General features: G+C 41.9%; 3 protein-coding genes across 3 annotated transcripts; 1 reads left to right on the forward strand and 2 right to left on the reverse strand.

Annotated features, from left to right (window-relative positions):
* Positions 1–299: 299 nt before the first annotated feature.
* On the reverse strand, positions 300–3,051 carry LOC117302781 (branched-chain-amino-acid aminotransferase-like protein 2). The gene is made up of 2 exons (XM_033786815.1): positions 2,920–3,051; positions 300–1,857 (listed from the first exon to the last, which is right to left on the reverse strand). Exon 2 carries the CDS (start codon positions 1,855–1,857, stop codon positions 964–966), a length of 894 nt encoding a protein of 297 aa, XP_033642706.1. The 5' UTR covers positions 2,920–3,051; the 3' UTR covers positions 300–963.
* A 4,664-nt stretch (positions 3,052–7,715) lies between these two features.
* Positions 7,716–9,401, reverse strand: LOC117302613 (dopamine D2-like receptor). The gene has a single exon (XM_033786592.1). It carries the CDS (start codon positions 9,399–9,401, stop codon positions 7,716–7,718), a length of 1,686 nt encoding a protein of 561 aa, XP_033642483.1.
* A 6,397-nt stretch (positions 9,402–15,798) lies between these two features.
* Positions 15,799–21,021, forward strand: LOC117302511 (arylsulfatase B-like). The gene is made up of 8 exons (XM_033786475.1): positions 15,799–15,912; positions 16,826–17,162; positions 17,467–17,653; positions 18,141–18,340; positions 18,665–18,872; positions 19,251–19,500; positions 19,951–20,135; positions 20,380–21,021. Exons 2-8 carry the CDS (start codon positions 16,845–16,847, stop codon positions 20,643–20,645), a joined length of 1,614 nt encoding a protein of 537 aa, XP_033642366.1. The 5' UTR covers positions 15,799–15,912; positions 16,826–16,844; the 3' UTR covers positions 20,646–21,021.
* Positions 21,022–21,694: the final 673 nt, after the last annotated feature.

Consider the following 21,694-nt stretch of genomic DNA (forward strand, 5'->3'; position numbering starts at 1 on the left):
CACTTTGAGGGACATCCACTTTTTTTGCCAGTTATTATCCCTGGTTTTAGCATTTCTGTAAATTCTGGTGATTTATGAGGTTTAGGCGTAGTATACCTAAACCTTGAATAAAACTCAAAATTAAATCGGATGCAGCTGTGGAAATATGTTATAATGCTAGCACTAAGCAGACGAAATAAACTTTGATAATTATACCACCCTTCCAATGTATTGCTTTTGTGTGTATGTAAACAATAGCCCCAAACAAAAGGGTGGTAACAATAACTTAAAGAAATGAAAGACACTGTTAAGACCCAAAATTCATTATTTTGAAATAATTCTTTAAAAAAAATATTTTCCAGTATGATACATTTTTGTTAAGCTCCATGATTTTAAACACATACAAATATTATGTCCAATCCTGGTTTATCGGACAAAGGCGAAACCTTTTTTTGTTGGACCTGTTAATTCCAAGAGTTGAGTTGTCTTTAAATTATGAGAAAGACTGTTCTACAGATGAAACCTAGACCATTAACTATTTCAGTATATATGACAGACGAAACCTAGACCATTAACTATTTTAGTATATATGACTATTTCCCATTTATATGTTTTTGGGGTTATAAGCCGTTTACAACAGCTGCTTATATTTTCTTTGACTAAAAAAACAAATTAAATTTGTTATTTCAAGGTAAAAACAGTGGTTGGGATTTAATCAATTGTCTGCCGATTTATTCAGTTGCCAGTGGGATTACTTTACATGTTAAAAATTTGTATAACTTTTTGGACTCTGGCCAAAGAAATAAGTTTATCTCAAAAGTACCACAACACAAGTTCTTTTTACAAAAGTTCCTGTTTACCTTTTTGTCAACTCACCAAACCTATAGAAGTTCTACAATTAAAAAACATCATAAATTTGAATTTCATTTGATAATTATAATATATTATTTCAGAACGGTTTCCCACTTTTACTCTTGATCTGTTCTACTTCTGTGGAGTTAAACGTTGAGCGAACATTTTGTCATAATACGGCATGGAAGCATCAACGCAACGAAGAATGTCAGCAGTCAACGAGGAACGCTCGGGCAATGGACTCGGTTTCGTGAAACAGGTGCTCCCAAAGGCATTCTTGTAGTAGTCCCAAACGACTTGCCCCTGCAGAAAGGTTTTGCATATTATCCACTTCTTGGATATTTCACCTCCATCTTCCCATTGCAGGTACTTATCTTGAAAAGGTAAACCCAACTTCTTAAAGAGCTCTGATAAGATGCCTTGAGGATTACTAAGAAGGTCATCTGTGTCTACAATAATAGGCTCTGGATCGAGCGTCGTCTTCACATGATCCAGTAACTCACTCATCTCCTTGAAGGCAAAGCCAGTCGGGAAAAACACCGGGGGCGCCTCATCGAGTTTGAAGTCTTTACCTTCCCCAAATGGGTAGATTTTCTTCCAAGACGGGAAGACTTTAAGAGGATGTCGCAGGAGGAACACGTGATGGTAACCGACTGGGAGAGATGCGTAATTACCTTCAGGAGCGAAGCACATTTCCTTGCAGAAGATGAGCTTCTTACCGGCGTGTGGTTTTTCTAGCTGCTTCTTGACCCAACTGAAAGAACACTCAGATCTCTCGAATCCCTCGGTCACCGAGGTCACCACTGATGCTGCCTCGACAAATTCCCTCGCCATGGCCAGATTTTCAGGAAACATGGTGGAGTCGGGCCCAAACCAACGAGCACAGAGATAGGGCTCGAAAAAGATCTGCGAGTCGTCGATGAAGCTCATGAACTTGGCGAACACGGTTGAGACTGATCGAGGTGTTCCCCACAACATCATTCGGACTTGGCCTCCTGCTGACTCGGTAGTTTGGTGATTCTCCATCTGCAAAAGTGATATAACACAGTACTGGTTTTAGACAATAATATATAATATATGCATAAATGAGAGAACATGGTCACAGAGGATTTTTGCAAGGTGCAATCTGGATTCAGTGGTCTATTTGGAGAAGCCATCTTGTGCCTCTTCAACAATGCAGGAATGAAATGCATTCATAACTAATATTTGTTTTAAAATTAAATCACACATTTTCACATAGATCTTTGTAAATTGCACTTTTTTTCAAAATAAAATAGACACAGGGGGAAAAAAACTCTCAAAACACAACCACCGACTGTCGTACTGTTAAGGGAGAAAACTAGGAAAAACTACACTACTGTCCTGATCCTGTGTTTTAGAAGAGGGGATAACTTTCCATATCAGGCCACCACTTTTTTCACTCATTTTTACAAAAAGGGATATCTTGTGAGGTAATTTGGATAATATTTCATATCGAATGAAAAAGTGAAGGCGTGATACGGAACTTTTTCCAATGTAATGTGCAGATATATAGTTATAATGTAATGTCCTTCATTCAACAAAATGCCACCTCATCAATATTCTGAACTATATATTGAGGTAGCCTACATGTAGGTAGACATTCCACCCAGTAACTGGGGCACTTTACTCCTTTTTTCGCTAGCACGACAGAGAATGTCAAAATTTCGAAAAAAAAGGAGTACAGCGCCCCAGTTACTGAGTCTACTAGGTAGTAGTAGGCATACAAACTGGACCCTACCTAAAGTTTAGGCTAAACTAAGCCCAGAGAGATTTTGCTTAGGTAATGGTACCAGCTTAAAGTAGTGTATTATTGACCTTGCTCCATAGACCATTTGTGGTGTGGTGTACTTTTGGTTTGTGCCCGATGTGGATCACTTTCCGTATGGCGCCACCACTTTTTCACAATCTTTTTCAAAAAGGGATATATCATTGAAGTCAATTAGATACTATATTATTTCATATCGAATGGAAAAGTGGTGGCGCCATACGGAAACTTTTCCATCGGTCCAATCCACTCCTTGGACCGATTCATGGGGCTAATATAATAACAAAACACGACAATCTTACCTCGTCAAATTATTTTCATTCAGATTTCTACTTCGGGACCTAACTCAAGGGTTGAGCCACGTAACGGAGCAGAGCTATAGCCCTTTGCATGGAACAGGCATGGATGGAGCATGCAGGTAGCTAGCAGCTGTGGTTCATGCATTTAATATGAGTCTGTTCCGCCCCCCAAAAAAACTATTATTATCTGAAACAGCGCCCTCTTGTGGTTAACCTCCGTCATAACATACAAATAAATGACTGCTTCGAGTGCTATGGTTAAAACTATGACTCCCGAGGTGATCCCCGGAGCGTTCTATTTTCCCGAGGCGAAGCCGAGGGAAAATAGAATGCTCTGGGGATCACCGAGGGAGTCATAGTTTTTAACCATTGCACGAGTAAAAGCAGTCAACATTTGTTTTATAACACCCCAAACATTTCTAAATACTGTACTATTATGATTAAGTTACAGACCTGAATGCTACAATCCACGGACGACGCGAATACAGATTGCAAACACTTACTTACTGTGTTCAATGTAGTGTAGTGCAGTCCGAAATGGTTACAGACTATTAATTTATCATCCTCGTACACGCAACGGACGTCTGGGTACTGCACGCCGTGTGCTAGTCTGTCGGACTAGCGCACGGCGCCGTGTGCTAGTCTTCGGACTAGCGCATGGCAAACCGACGCACTATCACACGGCCGTCGTCTAGCAAAACTAAGACATGTCATGTGACGCGCTCTAAACCAATGAGCAGGCAGAATACTTGCAAGGGGTGTTATAATAGCCGACTATCACTCAGCGTTAGCAAATCTGCGGGCGGAGAAATAACCAGTCTCTGAGACTGTGGTTATGAGTCTCAGACTTGAAATTAAGTCTAACCCCATCACTCAATAAAGAACAAAGAACAAAGTCAAGTGAATACTTTGGCTTCGGCCCCTGGCCCGGCTTCGGCCATCCGAGCCGGTATCGCATGCAATTATGTCCTCTATGCAATTGTCCGGAGGACATTAATGTCCGCCGGACGGTTTTGCATATGCAGTCGTGTCATCCCGGACGCTGCTGCATGCAATTGTGTCCGCCCGGACATATTTTGCGTATGCAGTTGTGTCCGCCCCCGTGCAAAACCGTCCTTGCAGTAAATTAAATGAACTTGGTCGACGGAATACGTACTCGCCATTTTTTACAAGCTAAGTGCATGTCATGATGAATGACATGGGAAATGTTCAGCCGTTGGGTATTCGCTGCAATCATAATACGTGAATATTCATGCTGCATATTATGTAGGTTCAGTGCATGCACGCTCGCTTACGCGCGCACATACATGTTGTACAAGTCCACCGGACGGTTTTTGCATAGCCCCGGACACGATTGCATATGCATGAGTGTCCGGAGCGGACAGTATTGCATGGCGGACATAATAGGGACTTTTCGTTTTCGACGACGGATGGTTCTGCGACGGTTGTTCAGCCAAACGTTGTCGTTTTCAGCACAGCGAAGACTCATCCCATGTACAGTCGTAGAAATTGAGGGACGACCGTCCTCAAAGCCGACGCATGCGTAGATGACGCCAAATGTCATCTTTGCCGTCGCAGAACCATCCGTCGTCGAAAACGAAAAGTCCCTAATTGCATCTGACACCGGCCACTGGTGATACTTTTAGCGCAAGAGAGGGATAAGTCACTCATCGAAAAAAAAAAAATTCTGTAAATTCTGGTGATTTATGAGGTTTAGGCGTAGTATACCTAAACCTTGAATAAAACTCAAAAATAAAATCGGATGCAGCTGTGGAAATATGTTACAATGCTTTAATAATTTACCGTCCTAGCCAAACCATGCCAGGAGTGAAAAAGATCCTCTGATGCAAAAAAAAAAACAACCAACAACAAGCACGCAAGAAACTGCCTTCAATAATAAATATTAAATGGATTTTATAGAGCACCGCCGCCGCATTGACACAACTAGGCGTGCAATTAACGCTAAAAGCAAGCCTTTGTGGGTTGCTTTATGGTTGAACAAAAAGTTTAATGTGGCCAAAGGAGTGTAGACTTGATTTCAAGTCTGAGACTGCGGTCATTTCTCTGCAGCATCATCAGACACGAAGAATCCCCCCCCCCCCCCGCAGATTTGCTATCACGCGCTCTAACTCGCAATATCTCAGACTTGACCCTCAGTTAGTGGGGCTTATGCACTTCCAGAGAACACAAACTCGGCGGGGCAGACTAAAAGGCAATGCGAAAGGAAAAAATTCCAGACACCTATATTAGCATTAAATCCACCTGGTGACATTATGATGGAGTGGATGAAGATTGAGTTGGGAAAAGAGCCACGATCGCTTGATGAAATTACGTCATTCATTAACCCAAAGATGGAAGCGCCAGTTAATTTTGTATGTAAATAAGTCGACGTTATAACAGGCCGGATGCACTTAATACTGACGACTGATCATACCATAGAGTAAGGACAGATCATACAAGCGAACCAGCATGGCAAGGAGAAGGGGGGGGGGGGGGGTGCAGGGCCATTTCAGTTTAAGCAGGACACATTTGAAGCCATAAGGTTTTGCAAAAAACTGTTGGTGTCGAAGTCACACCGGGAAAACATCGAGTATGTGCTAATCTTGCATGGAAAAGGCATGTTATACATCGATGTTTAAAAGGAAATAATTAATTTATTCCCCGGTGCAATTAGTTAACTGCGTAATCATCTATATAATTAAAACCATTGCGAGAGTGCTCGCTGCTAATTATACAGGAACCTGCATGCATAATCGCCTTAAGATTGCAGGGTTGTCTTGCACCAATTTCATAGAGCTGCTTAAGCACAAAAAGTAGCTAAGCACCACAAAATTTCGCTTAGCAGAATAAGGTTACCAGCCGGTAACTGTGACTGGTGTCTTGCTAATTTTTGCTATAAAGCAGAGCATGTCTAAGCAATAGTTTCTGCTTATTAAGGAGCTCAATGATTGTGCCATGGGCAAAATTTAGGCATATGCCGCGCCATCCATTGAATTCTAGACCTGTCGTACTTTATTGTCGACAAGTTTCAACAAATTTAATCCATCCGACAAATAACACGACGATAGTAAAAGTGACTCTTTGTAACATTTCAATGACTATTAAAGCTCGCTTTTACAAGGGTGGTGTTTTATGTACAGAGGGTTTTAAAAGCCAATGTGTTGTTCACCGTTGCTAAGATAATCATGGCTATAATTCACACAGACCTATGTTCCATGTAGCATGCTTATTTTAGCATGACATTGTGCACTGAAATTAAATTTGAGTTGATTTTTTTTATTAACATGTGGTTTGGGTGAAACTTATTATTCAAATGAAGAAAAATGAAAATGCTACAAAGAAACAACCCGTCAACAGCTGCCAGCCAGAACTCAGTCGTTGTAACCGGTGCGGTGGCAGTAATGCGAAATGCGAAACGGCAATTTAAAGACAATGGACACTATTGGTAATATTGTCAAAGACCAGTCTTCTAACTTATTGTATCTCAACATATGCGTAAAATAACAAACCTGTGAAAACTTGAGCCCAATCGGTCGTCGAAGTTGCGCTATAATGGGTGCGTTCGTTAGCTTCCCTGGGTCAGCCCCGGTGTGTGGCGGTTTTTTTTTCCAGGACGAACGTGTGTAGATATTACCTGTGGAAAAATACCCGGCACACACCGGGGTCGACCCAGGGAAGCTAAAACGAACGCACCCATTATCGAAAGAAAAAAACAACCTTGTCACACGAGTGTGCATTCAGATGCTTGATTTTGAGACCTCAAATTCTAAAGCTGAGGTCTCGAAAATATCGTGGAAAAATTACTCCTTTCTCGAAAATATACGTTACTTCAGAGGGAGCCGTTTCTCACAATGTTTTATACCATCAACAGCTCCCCCATAACTCGTTACCAAAATAAGGTTTTATACTAATAATTATTTTGAGTAATAGTGTCCACTGCCTTTAAACAGCACATTGATACCTTTTGGAAAATGATCTTCAACAAAACAGGGACCAAGTTCATAGAAAATATTGCTCTACAATAACAATTGTCTGCTATATAAAAACAGAAATGAACATGTTACTTTGATGGGTAACTTTATTCTGGAAAGCATGCCGATTCTGTATTAGCTAAAGGCCCTTTTCGAAACCACGGCTTCGGCTTCGGATTCGGCTCAGGCTAGCGGGGCCCCGCGGTTGTTTTGAAAAACTGTGCGTGTTTTGCCTAAACGCTCAGCGTTTCAGACGCAAGAATGGAGCTTGAAGCCGAATACAAAAGCCGAAGCTGTGGTTTCGAAAAGGGCCTATGAAAACCTGCAGACGCAGAATAATACACCCCGCAAAATGTGCGTCAACCATTTCCACGAATTTCTCTATGCACATTTTTTTTTCTTCTTCCAAAAATGGGGCGGGGGACACAGGGTGGAGGCGTGTTAGTGCGCTGCATGCACGTCGTGCAAGAGACCAAAAAAAGAGAGCACAGTGTTTGAGCAAAGAGCAATTTTAAGTTGTGTATTTGTTGGGCTGGGGGTGGAGCAGTTCAAAACACTTGGCATTTGGGGAAAAGTTTATTTTGAACATTATATACAGTAAACGAACTTTTAACATGCTCGACACTTTTTGCCGAGTTAATTTAACAACTGTTTTTGTCGATTGATCGACCCTTTTTGTCCGTTCAAACGAAAGAGTCGAACACAAATTCAATATAACTCGAGTTGTCAAGTTCGTTCACAAAGTACATGCAATAAATGTGTTTTTCAACGACTATACTTCGACACTAGTTCTTAAGATCGACACAAATAAATCAATTCCCTTGACCTTCACGATGGCCTTGGATCAACCATCGACCTGTCCGTCCCGGAAATACTGTCCTGGCGCCCTCTCGCGCCAATTCTGTTCCTAGCCTTGCACTTGCCTAGAGTTAGCATCTCGATGAAGGCCGCCTTGAAACGTCGATGCATAAAACCATAGATGATTGGGTTTACACACCCAGCTACGTACATCGACACAGTCACAACCATGTACACATTACTGCTCACATTTATAGACGGTACGTCCAAGTACCTTACGAGAGGATACGGTAAGTAACCAATCCACACCACGGTGAACACGGCCAGCATCATGCGGTTCAAATCGCGGTCGTTTCGGATCTTTTTAGACGGGCGAAGTCGATCCCGAGCACGGCCGAAGGTTTTTGCAATGTCACCGAATCGCTCTCGGCCGGACGCTGTGGACCATATAGTCCCCCTCCGACCTTTTCGACCCGCATCAGTTGGAACTGTCTTCACATCATGTTCTTCTAAGACGTGACTAGTTTCCTGACACTGATTGGTGGTTTTAAGTTCAAATTCATCGGCAACCACAGCTTCCTCCTCCTCACTCACAGTTTTGCACTTGTGAGTACCGTCGCTGTGCTCATCTCCATTGTTAGATGAAGTTACAAACGGTGGTTTACTTTTGTTGATATTTTGCTCATCGTCACTGAGCGGGAAATCCACCTTGATGGTCGTTGCCGATGACGACTTATTATTCACTTGCCCGGGCAGGTCGGCATCGGGCGCCGGTGTCTGGTGGTCCGCAACACACGGGTCTGCGTTCCCGGTACCGCCCTGGACGTCTTTACTGACTGTGAGAGGCAAATCGGCATTGGTAACACAAACGGCCGATTGTTCGACCGGCACCGAGATCGAGTTAGTAGAGCGTCTTGTGGGTGACGAATACACTCGGTCTGCTGGCGGTGTTGGGGCAAAAGTTACCCTGTCATTCGCAGGAGGTTTGGTTTTAGTCTCGCCGCTGTTGATACTGGTCGCCATGTTCTTTGAGGGCGCTACTAATCGTGACGTCATGTTACTCATGAGAATCTTCCGTTTCTTCCTGACGAAGACGAGAATGACAACGTAAGACGCCACGATGATGATACTGGGAAGGATGAAGATGAAGCAGTAAACGGAGATGGAGACCTTCCACGACTGTGGGTTGTACATGGCGATGCAACGGAGCGCCTTGGGCAAATATAGCATCTTGCCGCCCACCACGAAGAAATGATAGCAGGCCATCGTGGCGAGAGACACCAACCAGCACAGGACTATGGCTATGCCGATGTTACGACCGGACGCAATGCGTCTAGCTCTGGTGAAAAACACAACATTGACAACCCGGTCCAGCCCAATACACATCGTATGTAGCAGAGACAGTAACGAAAACGCTAACGTGTAGTAGGTGTGAAACGCGCATGCGAAATCTCCCAAACGCCACTCGCGACGTATCAGCGTATCGATCCCAGGAATGAGCACAAAACTGACGTAAATCAATCCAACCACGCTCAAACTCACGATGAAAGTGTTCCCGCGAGTGCGTAAGTTCTTTTTGCGGGCCACCGCGGCGATGACCAGCACATTTCCCACCAGACCAACCACGGTCGCGACGGTCGTGATCGCGGCCGCTATACTCGTGGCCAAGACAGACGGTAACTCCCCGCTGATGACAAACGTGTCGTTATCCCCCATGGTAGAATTCTCCAAAGATGCCACAAGCTCCGGGTGAATTACATCCACGAACATATTAATCACTCCGGCTGCCAGCAGCTTTCAACCACCGTCCACACTGACAATTTTAACAGTCATGTTTTGTACCATTTGGTGGCACCACAGCATGAGTTAATAAACACCTTGGATACAAACAACCAAGATTGGTGTTGATTGTCGGCAATAAGAAGACATGTGATCACCAAAGTGCGTCGTAAATCAATAAAAGTAGCCTTTTATGGATGTTTTATAATCAGTGCGATATCTAAACAAAACCATTGGAGAATGAAGAGGCGCATACTAGCATCTCTGTCCGATGTGTCCAATACATGAAACTCACGCAACTTATATTCAGACTTCAATTTTAAATCAAGCCATTCGGTTGTGTACACAAATTTTCAAAGCCACTTTCCCAACGTACTACAGGAATTTGAGTTGACTTCTTGCATCTTCCAAATATACCCACTTTGGAACAGCAGTCGCGTTCACTTTATCACCATAGAATCGAAATGTTTGCTGTCAAGTGTTTTAATAAAGCACACCGTGTACATGTAAAGTCTTAAAAATCACTTGAAATAATTGAACTGCGAACTGCGTAGACTCTGATAGCATCACCAGCTTGACATGTGCAGTTCTCTTTCACGAGTCCATTCCTTGCGTCCTGCGTAGCACAGTTATTTTCTTATACCCATCCATCTCATCCCACGTCTGAGCGCATCAAGTACCAATACACATCCGAACCAGGCAAAGTAATGACTTCATGTGACGGCACAAGAACTAAAACTGCACAAATAAATTACTCTGAACGTTGGTGGCGTGCTGAGACTATTAAGTTTGGAACAGGTATTATATGCGACACGTAGAAGCAAAATGAGTAAGATCAAACAAATTACTCAACAAATATTTTAAATCTCTCAGCCTTTTAAAAAACTAAATCAAAAAATATTTTCTGACATTATACTTAATTTGTATTTTAATTCTTTAGTAGATTAGCCGTGCATCCCCCCCCGGATTTCAAAGCCTAAATCCATCCAAAATACTATACCCCAAGTTGGAAGACAACAACCCCCAGGGCCCAGTTGGGCAACATTTTAACTCGGGGCCTATTCTAAGTATTAATGAGGCCGTCGTTCTGCATGCCCCCCCCCCCCCTTACTTATAGTGGAGGTGCCCGATGGGGGTCAGTATTTATGAGGTTATCGATGCAAAATGGAATATCTGCACTAGCTAAATTCATGCTAAAGTTTTCTGACATAAAAGTGTAATCTAGGATTATTATTTAACAAAACAAAAACACGAGTGCAGCAGACAAGGTCTATAAAATGATGCTTAGATCCGTTTGAAGGCAACTCATCACCGAGCAACACCATGTAAATAGATCGTGTTTGTGTTTTTCCAGTTCAAAAGAGAAGGTATAATATGTAGATCGTGAAGTTGATATCTCTCGTGCAGAACTCCGTATCCGGTGTGTCCTTAGAGCGGGAGGCATTTTTTTCTCTATTGGTACACACAACCAATCATCATTTATTTTGCCGTGTTTGTTCATGATGACAACTTCTGTCAGGCCTGGACGGGTTAAAGAGAATACACACAAATCATCACCAGTAATTTGTTCTAGTTCGAAATCGATCAATTGCAACTGTATGTGAAAAATGGCCTATTCTTCGGGAGCAATCAGTATTCACCATTAAGAATTCATTGCGTTGTTAATCTTCTTGTGTTAACTTTATTAATTTATTTGTTCCCCACAGGAGCGTAAATTGTGCATCACGACTGATTACAACCGCCGCCACACAAGTAGAAACAGCTATAGTTTATTAGCCCTTAGTATATATTAATTATTCTTTTTTGTGTGTCAGGATTATGTGATAGTTAGGGAGTTCGCCATTAGCCGTTGCGAGATATAGTGGACACACTATTATGACCCTAAAACCACGGCTTCGGCTCCAGATTCGGCTAGCTTGGCCACGTGGTTGTTTTTGACAGTTATTTTGCGCGTGCTTTGCGTACGCGCTCAGGGCTTCAGACGAGAGGACGGAGCCTGAAGCCGAAACCAAAGCCGAAGCCGTGTTTTCGAAAAGGGCCTATGACACGTATACACCCAAACCACACATTGTGTACTCTTAGGCCGTGTCCGAAACGGCTACTTCGGCTACAGCTACGGCTAGATCGCGCGCGTCTGCTATTCTTCAACACTGGTAGACGCGCTGATCTAGACGTAGCTGTAGCCGAAGTCGTCGTTTCGGACACGGCCTTTAGTGTCCACCATAATTTATCTCAAAAAGGCTAATAATAGTAATATAGAACAATAATTGCTCTATTAAAGGGAAGGTTCTCGTTTGGTAATTACTCAAAACAAATATTCACTTAAAAACTGACTTGGTAACGAGCATTGGAGAGCTGTTGATAATATAAAACATTGTGGGAAACGACTCCCTCTGAAGTAACGTAGTTTTTGAGAAAGAGGTACTTTCTAACTAAAATAATAAAAGACTTCTAGCTAGAAGTCTTTTATTCTTATCTGAAAGCACACAAATTCGTTCAACAAGGGTGTTTTTTCTTTCATAATTTTCTCGCAACTTCGATGACCAATTGAGCCAAAATGTTCACAGGCCTGTTATTTTATGGTTATGATGGGATACACCAAGTGAGGAGACTGATCTATGACAATTACCAAACGTGTACCTTCCTTTAAAAACAAAATATTATGTTTATCAAAACGTTGATCAATGTTGTAATTAAAGTATGAGTTTTTCGTGTCGTGTGCTATTGGAACGACCGTGTGTTTCTCAAGTCAATATTTGGCGCATAAAACCAACAGTAGTAAAAGTTCCATGGTAAAAGTCACGTTATCATGGGTTATTTATTGATCTTGTGAAATGAGGTGTACTGTAGGGTTTTATTACCACCAGTTTCGACCCTGTTTATCACGAGTCACTGTCAGGTCAGTCACTTTGATTTCTGCTAGTCCGAAAGATCAATGTCGAGCGGCTGATTTCTGTTCTCCATGGATGCTTGTTTCTCCTCCATGGTTGAACCATGGGAGAAGAGGGAGGATGGAGACCGCATTATAGGATGCACATGCGTGTCGAAACATGGCAGCTCGGGTTCACAAAATGTTATTTTGCCGTGCGTAGAAAATCGCGCACTTCACTGAGTCCAAAGTTCTAAGGAATATGCCTATAATTATACAACAATTGTATTCATTTTGGTAAAATACTGAATATACATACGGTGACTTGTGGCGTCACATATGTTTACAGAAGAGCCACCAAGCTTGGACTTCCTACAGGCAAGACTTGTACACAGCTCAATACAAAAAACATAAACTATTATTTTACGGAGATTGCACTGTCTAATTTTACCAACTTTTGTTAATGTTACGTATGTTCAGCGTGTTTGTAATAATATGAGGAGTGGTCTTAAGTGTGAATAAAAAAATTCCTCTGTGAAAAAAAAAAAAAAAAAACTTTTGATAATAATTATTAATATGAGGTTATGATGAAATTGAAATGGATGGAGAGGATTTATGTACAGTGGAAATGATGAAATAAAATGTAAATTTTCCCAATGACCAGTGCAGTCTTGCCTGGTAGAAAAGCCCAAGAATGTACAGGGTCACACTTATTGTGAACTAAGGTCAGATAATGGTCTAATGAGTTGGTTAAAAAAAAAACGTGACCCCGATCATTTAACACTAGGAACCATCACTTGACGAAAATGCAATGCGATGAACTCTAGTGGATCGAAGTTTGCTCTTCCCACAGTCACGAACTTGAGTTGAGTTATTGTCGGTCACCACAACTGACCAAAAGAGCACATTGCGGATACAAATTTGTGGGATATTTCCAAGAAGTAGCTCGTGAGTATCCAAATTACAAACAAATGTTGACAACCTTTTAAAGGCACTGAACGCGTTCGGTAACTGTCAAAGACCAGTATTCTCACTTGGTGTATCCCGACATAGTTATGGATAAAATAACAAGCATGATGTGAAAAATTTGGGCTCAATTTGGTCATGGCGAAGCTGCAAGAAAATGATGAAAGAAAAAGCACTCAATTATTGCTGTACAATTAATGTGTGTGCTTTAAGGTAGAAATAAAAGGCTTCATCTGAAGTTTTTTATATAAATATTTAGTGAGAAAATACCCCTTTCTCAAAAACTACGTTACTTCAGAGGGAGCCGTTTCTTATGTATGATAATATCAACAGCTCTCCATTGCTCACTACCAAATAAGTTTGTAGCTAAACTTTGAGTACCAATAGTGTCCAGCCTTTAAGGTAGTGGACACTAATTTGGCAATTACTCAAAATAGTTATTAGCGTAAAAACTTACTTGGTAACAAGCAAAGTTGAGCTGTTGATAGTATAAAACATTGTGAGAAACGGCTCCCTCTGAAGTGACGTAGTTTTCAAGAAAGAAGTAATTTTCCACTAATTTGATTTCGAGACCTCAGATTTAGAATTTGAGGTCCCGAAATCAAGCATCTGAAAGCACACAACCTCTTGTGACAAGGGTGTTTTTGCTTTCATTATTTTCTCGCAACTTCGACGACCAATTGAGCTCAAACTTCCACAGGTTTGTTATTTTATGAATAATGTTGAAATACACCAGTGAGAACACTGGTCTTCGACAATTAACATAGTGTCCAGTTTCTTTAAAGAGATCCCGGTCTCATCAACCTAAGATGATAAGTCTAAGACCCTTCCGTATAATAAATAGACAAATGAACCGATGAGGACCCTGAATACTCCCCTTTCTCCCGGGAGGATGATGATCGGATTCAGTGCGACAGGGCTGATGAATTACCCTCATTAATCTGTCTCGTGGATATGGATTTATTAACCTAACCCGCTATAAATTACAAACTTAATTAGGCATTAGAAAATCTTAATGAAATGGGCCTTACGAATCCACGGCTTCGGCTTTGGATTCCCGGCTTCATTGGCTCCGTCCGACGCGTCCTCTCGTCTGGCTGAATCCCTGAGCACATGCAAAGCATGCACATTGTCAACAAAACCACGGGGTCAAGCTAGCCTGAGCCGAATCTGCAGCCGAAGCCGAGGTTTCGAAAAGAGTCTAAGTTAGTGCTTCACTCCTTTCGGGGGTGCACCCCACCAAATAGGAGAAAACAGAGCGTCGAGCTCATTAATATTTTGTAGGCCCTGAAAATATTCTAATATCAGACAGATTTGAGAGCCCCCAGAAAGTGTTTAGTTGTAAAAATGTTGCCCAATTTTGTGACCGGGGGTTGTTGACTTCTAGCTTGAGGTATTTTGGATGACATAGGCCTTGAAATAAATGGTCCTATTTGCTGAGAGGTGTAGGGACACTTTTCAAGATTGATGCTCGGACGTTTTGAAAATTAGACCTGTGAATGGGGTGTTTTTACTTGGAGGGAGAATAACTCGACGGGCCCAGGGACTCCCCATATAAAATTGAGCAGAGAATAAAAGTTCAAGAGTCAATCAATCATTTTCCCTTTCAAGTTAAAAGCTGAGAGACTTTTAAGTATTTTTCGTGTATTTTTGAATATGTAGCATTTTGCACTGTGTGTGCTATGGGAGATTATTTGGTGGGGTGCACACTTCGCTAATGACGTCCCGGTGGAGGTTTTCTGCATGCTAGTGACGTTGTTTCCCCAAGTAACTTGTTCAATTACTTGAGATAAAATAATATTCCCAATCAAAACCACTGATTACAGCACTCCAAGCTTCAATATGCAACCGTAAATGTGAGCCTGGACATTCCTAATAATATTGAATAAGGATTTTACCTTGCAAAGGACATTTTGACATAGTGCCTCATCGTAACCTTTCAAAACACATAATCTTAAAATGGAGACAAGATTCATCATTATGAATTCGTGAATCACGAATCGACTCACTTTAAATATTTGTACTACTAGACGAGCGCACGTCTTATACCAAAGTTCAACTCGAAAAGCCGCCTTGCGCTCACAAAAGCCCCAGAAATTCTTGCTAAATGAAGGCACGTTGCCATGGAACCACCGCGAGACAAAGCAATCTTTCATCACTTCGTCATTTAATTAATGTCACTGAACAAAAATGATGATTTATTTGCACGTAGGCGGCCTAGACTCTTAAGTTGTAGTAGTTTACAAAATAGCACAGACCCTCGAAGAGCTATTAAAGTTCTTGGGCTTTTTGCAGTTAAAGGCAGGAGACCAGTCATTGTAGGCGCGGCTCTCATGCATAAACATAAAGAAAGGCCCACAAACGTGACATTTCGGGGGGGGGGGGGGGGGGGCACTTCAGTTAAAAACTTACAAGGCAAAGAGGGCGCCATATAACGTGGGGTTGCTGTCACGTGATTTTGTGGCAAGTCAGGTGACCATCCAGGAGATCGAGCGAGAAGAGAAAGTGTTGCGGTTGCAGTGTTTTGTGTGAGAGTCAGGATCGTGAAAAGTAGTTTCTAAAAGAAGGAGAGCCATTGATGCTTTGTTGGGAAATGTTTGTAATGGTGTTATTGTGAGTATGAATAATACAAGGAGCACCAAAATAGCTGAATACGACACGTTTTCATTTAGTTGCCTAACTGCTAACTGTAAAAATTAATTGGGCAAAGTTTTCGTATATCATATCGGCCTGGGATTCGTTCTACTAAAAACTATTCTATTTCTACACCTCCATCCATGGATGTCACCTCCTTTTCTGTTTGGCAAGATACGGAAAGTCCCCCCCCCCCCATTATTTGGCCCTTCTTATTATTAGGCCTAGCACTAGCAGTAGAACTAGCCCACCTTGTTGAGCTGTTAATTAATGGCTCCGCTTTTAACATCGGTCTCATCACTGTCACTGACACAGTGATGAGACCGATGTGAAAAGCGGCGCCATTAACAGCTCAACAAGGTGGGCTACAGTAGAACCTGCTTCCCGAAAAAACTTTGGGCTAAATTTTTTTTTCTTTTAAATAAGTAAAGTAGGGGCAATAATGGGTTCGGGAGGGGGGGGGGGGGGAGGGGCGGGGTACTCCTACAGTCCTAGAAGTAAAACTATATATTAACATGAGGTTCCTTCCGCTATTGTTCCCACGAAACGAACCCTAGTTTTTGAAAAAGTTTCCGTATGGCGCCACCATTTTTTCATTTGATATGAAAAAATATAGTATCTAATTTACCTCAACCTTTTCTTTTTGTAAAAATGAGTGAAAAGGTGGTGGTGCCATACGGAAAGTTATCCCTTACTTTAAAACTCTATCAAAACATTTATTTGTGCATTTTTTCTTCTTATTTTCAGGGAAAGTGGGATCACTCAAATGTATACAAATGTAATGAATGCATACCAGTTGTTTTTCAACGCTCATCATTTAAGTTTAATTATAGGCCTTCACTATACTAGAAACTTTTCTGTAACTTGTATTGTTTTCCACCCGTTGCATTAGGATATGTACCTGAATTCCAATGTGTGAAATGAAACACTCCAACTGCAACATGAATAATCTGATCCATCTAGTAACTATGGTAACTGTTTTGCCTGTACTACTATTATTAATCCTTGCTGGTTTTCCAGCCTCCATTCACTGCGCCTCAACAAGTCGGCCAAATGTGATCTTCGTTTTGGCCGATGATTACGGCTTCCATGATATTGGTTATCATGGCTCCAGAATCAAAACGCCCTGGCTGGATAAACTGGCAGCTGGTGGGGTGAAACTGGAGAACTATTACGTCCAGCCGATCTGCACCCCGACTCGAAGTCAGCTTATGAGTGGGAGATATCAGGTGAGTAGTGGGGGTGGTGGATTAATTCATTCGTATCCCACTTCTGACACCATTTAATAGTTCTGAAGGCCTTGGCCCAATTTCATGGCTCTGCTTACCGCCAAATTCTGCGCTTACAACACTGTATATTCAGTACTTACCCGAGTCTTGTGAAAAAATATCACAGGCATATAACTCGGGTGGGATTCGAACCCACAACCCTTGCAATTCTAGAGCAGTGTCTTACCAACTAGACTACCGAGATTGCTCGGTAGCTCGAGGCAGTTTTGAAGAAGTATTGTGATGTTTCTCTTCTTGTCTTTAGATTCACACCGGTCTGGAGCATTCAATCATCTGGGTTGCACAGCCGAGCTGCCTACCACTTGAAAATCCAACTATAGCGGACAGACTCAAATACCTCGGGTATGCGACTCATGCAGTCGGCAAGTGGCATTTGGGGTTTTATAAGAAGGCTTGCTGGCCAACGCGACGTGGCTTTGACACATTCTATGGTGAGAATTACTTTTATTTCATGGTTTTCAATGGTTCGTTAACAGTTTTAGATAGTGGACTGTCATTCAAAAAGGAATATTTAAGAGGGGAGGGGCTTGTTTGTTGGTGAAGGGGGCTGAAATTAGCAAAACTGTTATAACTAAATATCCTGAAAACTCTGTACAAGCCTTTACCATTGTCAGTCAGCCCTTGTACTCATTAGAATGTGCCTACTTTTGCAAAGGTGGTGGGTTCGAATCCCATCCGAGTAATATGCCTGTGATTTTTTTTCCAAGAAATCGGGGAAAAGCACTGAGTATAATATAATAATAATATAGTATTGAAGTCTTATAATATAGCGCACATATCTACCAAACAACGAACCCCTCTGTCTTTTTGATAAGTGCACTGGGTTCTTTTACAGTACTAACACACATCGGATGGGTAAACAAAACAAAATGATCATGAATAATAATTATGTTATTCATTTTTGAATTTTTTTTAAAGGATATTATACTGGCAGTGAGGATTACTACAGTCATATGCGTGGTTGTTTCATGCCGGGTGATCGTCACTGTGCTGGCTTCTCTGAAGGCTACGATCTGCGAGACCAAGAAGCACCAGCCTACCAGGATAAGGGAAACTACTCTACTTTCTTATTCGCTGAAAGAGCTCAGAGAATACTGGAAAGTCACGACCCTAAGAAAGTAAGAAGTTTTTCTTTAAGATCATGGTGAAGTTGTGCTGATATATGCGATTACTCAGGATTTTTTCCCCCGAGTAAAAAAATCCTTGAGCCTGAAGATTTTCCTGAAATAATTAACGCATTCACTGTGTCCCAAGCAGGTAGTTTTGTGTTCAGGTGGTGCACAAAGAATCTGTAAACCTCCTCAATTGTAACATCTGAGAGGTTCTTGGTCTTGCAAGACATTTTTCCCCGGAATGTTCGCATTCATCAAATATCATCCCTACTTTATTCTCATTATTATTCTCAAATTTATCTTTTTTCCCGCCTTTTTTTCTTCTTGTAGCCGTTTTTTATGTATCTTCCATTCCAAGCTGTCCATGGCCCCCTTCAAGTACCAGAGCAATACCTCCAGCAATACAAAGACATCAAAGATAAGAAAAGACGAGTGTACGCCGGCATGGTGACCTGCATGGATGAAGCTATTGGAAATATCACCCAAAGACTCGTCCAGCTCGGCTTGTGGGATAACACTGTGTTGATATTCTCAACAGGTTCGTCTTTGATTAAACCTAGTTTTATTTTTCAAATTTTTATGATAAACAGCGTTTTCTTGGCCAGTCCTGCTGGGTAGTCACTGAAAAACCGTTATAAACCCAACTGTATAAAGGGAACAAAAGGTAGGTACGAGGTCTTGAGCGTTCGTTTAAAACCGGCCGGGTCGTGGCAGTACAATAAAGGAGTCGAATGCAAGGTCCTTTATCGCACGGTAAAGGCAGGATTCTCTATCACTACACACCCTGCAAGGGTTTTAAACGAACATTCAAGACAGAGTCGCCACTCCTTTATTCCCATTCAGAAGTGCCCGTCTTTTATCAAAAATTTGTTGTCAATTCATTTCTTGTATTTATAGCATTACGGATATTTTGCAGATAATGGTGGCCAGATAGCAGTAGGAGGGAACAACTGGCCCCTCCGTGGTTGGAAGGCGTCTCTGTGGGAGGGGGGCGTACATGGTGTCGGATTCGTCCATAGCCCACTCATACCAAAAGTCAAACAGGGCACCGTCAGTACCGAGATGATCCACGTTAGCGACTGGTTCCCGACTATCGTAGCTGGTATCGCTAATGGGAGCGTGGCAGGACTGCCCCTTGATGGGTTCAACGTGTGGGATTCAATCAGGTGAAATTTTGAAAGACAACCGCCTGGGTTATTTTTCTTAATACATGTATATTTTTTTAAAGGGTAACCCCTTCTCTCTGAGTATGGGTTCTTTTATTTGCATTGCAACACATGGGACCTATGTCTTTACACCCCATCTGAAGAACAAAGTAATTATGTTTAAAAACAAGTGTCATGCTCCAGGGACACAAGTGTCATGACCAAGACTCGAACCCACACTCTGCTGTCCTGAACGCCAGAAGTTGTGTCCGACCGCTCAGCCATGACACGCCACTATGCCCATAGCTAGCATGCCCAAGGGGGGCACATTATGCAGGATTAAGTTGGGATTAGAACCAGGGACGACGGAGTGAAAGGCAGGGTAACACACCACAAGGCAAACCTGATTTCTAAAGTGCATTTGGGTTATTTTTACAACTATCAAACATTGATACTCTATTTTTTCCACAGCAAAGGAGTACCGTCCCCTCGAACGGAGATTCTTCATAATATTGACGTATTGACAACTCCTGACTTGGAGAGCCAGCCTACCTTTAAGTCCTATCTTCCCCGGTTCAATGAGTCTGGTACCTATAATACCAGCATCAGAGCTGCTATTAGAATGGGAGATTGGAAACTCATCACGGGTCAACCAGGTAAGTACGAAGATATAAGTTCTTGGTGACATGGGAGGACAGAGGGGGTGGGGGGGGGGGGGGGTTGAGGTTAGAGTAATGAATCTCATTAGTGCCCAATGTCTGCCCTTTTCTCTGAAAACCTCAGTGTCAAATTTGAGTGGCAGTTGTATGTGTTCCAGACAGTTACTCATGTTTTCACTTGCTCTTAATTATTTTCTCATCTCTGTTTGAATTTCTCTCCGATTTTCTTTACACAAAACAGGAAACAGCAGTTGGATACCACCCCCAGAAGCAGGCATAGTTCCTATACACCCAGTGGAGCCTGTCGGTAAACACGTTTGGCTGTTCAATATCCAGGAGGATCCCAACGAGCGTTTCGATTTATCCGGCAGCGAGCCAGATATTGTTAAAAGGATGGTTGCCAGATTGCAGTACTACTATAGCACCATGGTGCCGCCATTTTATCCGCCCGGGGATCCAAAAGCTAATCCAAAACTCCATGGGGGAATCTGGACAAACTGGGAGTAGAGATTAAGATTTGCCCAATTTATGTTTTGGCCAATCATGAATTGTGAATGCCTTTCTGTCTTAATACTGTCTGTATGACAGAAACTTTTATTGAGTACATCACAAAATTTAATTTTACTTTTCCCTTGCTCTGTTTAAGCAGCTCAATGAAATTTGTCCCCATATTTTTGACAGACAGTACTTGAAGGCCATGTGTACTGAAGTACAGTATATTGGTTTGGGGATAAAACTCAAGTTATTATTTTCGACTGTGTATGACATTGTCTTTTCAAAGATATATTTTTTCAGCAACATGTTGTAGTATTAATAATATTTTCTTAAATACAGCCTTTCTACTTTTATAGTTTTTTTGTTTTGTTTTTAAGATGTCCAATATCTTTTTGAGGTATGGCGGACGTTATAGAAGTGTACGGTTTGGTTTGGGTGTATACACACAGTTTTACCCAAATAGTGTTGTAGCATTGGGTCTGCCATATCTCAAAAAAGGCTTATTGTTGTTAACCGAGGTCACAAGGTCATTTTTGGTGATTGTACAATACTCAGGCCGTGTCCGAATTAGTGGCTACAGCTACGGCTACGGCTAGATTTCTGCGTCAACACGTGTTGAGGAATAGGACGTCCTTAGCAACACCCTTAGCAACAGCCGTAGCCATAGCCGTAGCCGCCAATTCGGATTCGGCCTCATTTTCCAATAGAATCCTTATCAAAGCGGGGGGGGGGAAAAGTCTCTAACCTCATGCTAAAATAAACAGGCCTGGAGTTACACGCAGGCTACTGGGGCCATGGCCTCCAGGTCTTAGCCTTGGTGCCCACTCAAAAGGTTCCCAGTGACTTTAAGGTTTTACAAGGGAAGGGCCTTCTTTGCAAAATGAAAATGAAATTATAGGCCTGAATAATATTGCATCTGATACCCTTCCTTGCGAATTTTGTCAGCCTAAAAGATTCAATGATGTCACATTTCAAATCTATTTACATTTTTGTACGAATGATTTTTTAGTTAATTCCAGAATTTCAATGAAATTCAATCAAAACAGCATTGAATTTTGAAC

Source organism: Asterias rubens, chromosome 18, assembly GCF_902459465.1.
Source record: "Asterias rubens chromosome 18, eAstRub1.3, whole genome shotgun sequence".
NCBI lineage: Eukaryota > Metazoa > Echinodermata > Asteroidea > Forcipulatida > Asteriidae > Asterias > Asterias rubens.

Excerpts from the sequence above, each read along its gene's own strand:
- LOC117302511 (XM_033786475.1), top strand. The coding sequence starts at position 16,845 with ATGTGTGAAATGAAACACTCCAACTGCAACATGAATAATCTGATCCAT. Across the intron at positions 18,341-18,664 it reads AAAGTCACGACCCTAAGAAA|CCGTTTTTTATGTATCTTCC; the intron begins GTAAGAAGTTTT and ends TTCTTCTTGTAG. Across the intron at positions 19,501-19,950 it reads AACGTGTGGGATTCAATCAG|CAAAGGAGTACCGTCCCCTC; the intron begins GTGAAATTTTGA and ends TTTTTTCCACAG.
- LOC117302613 (XM_033786592.1), bottom strand. The coding sequence starts at position 9,401 with ATGGGGGATAACGACACGTTTGTCATCAGCGGGGAGTTACCGTCTGTC.
- LOC117302781 (XM_033786815.1), bottom strand. The coding sequence starts at position 1,857 with ATGGAGAATCACCAAACTACCGAGTCAGCAGGAGGCCAAGTCCGAATG.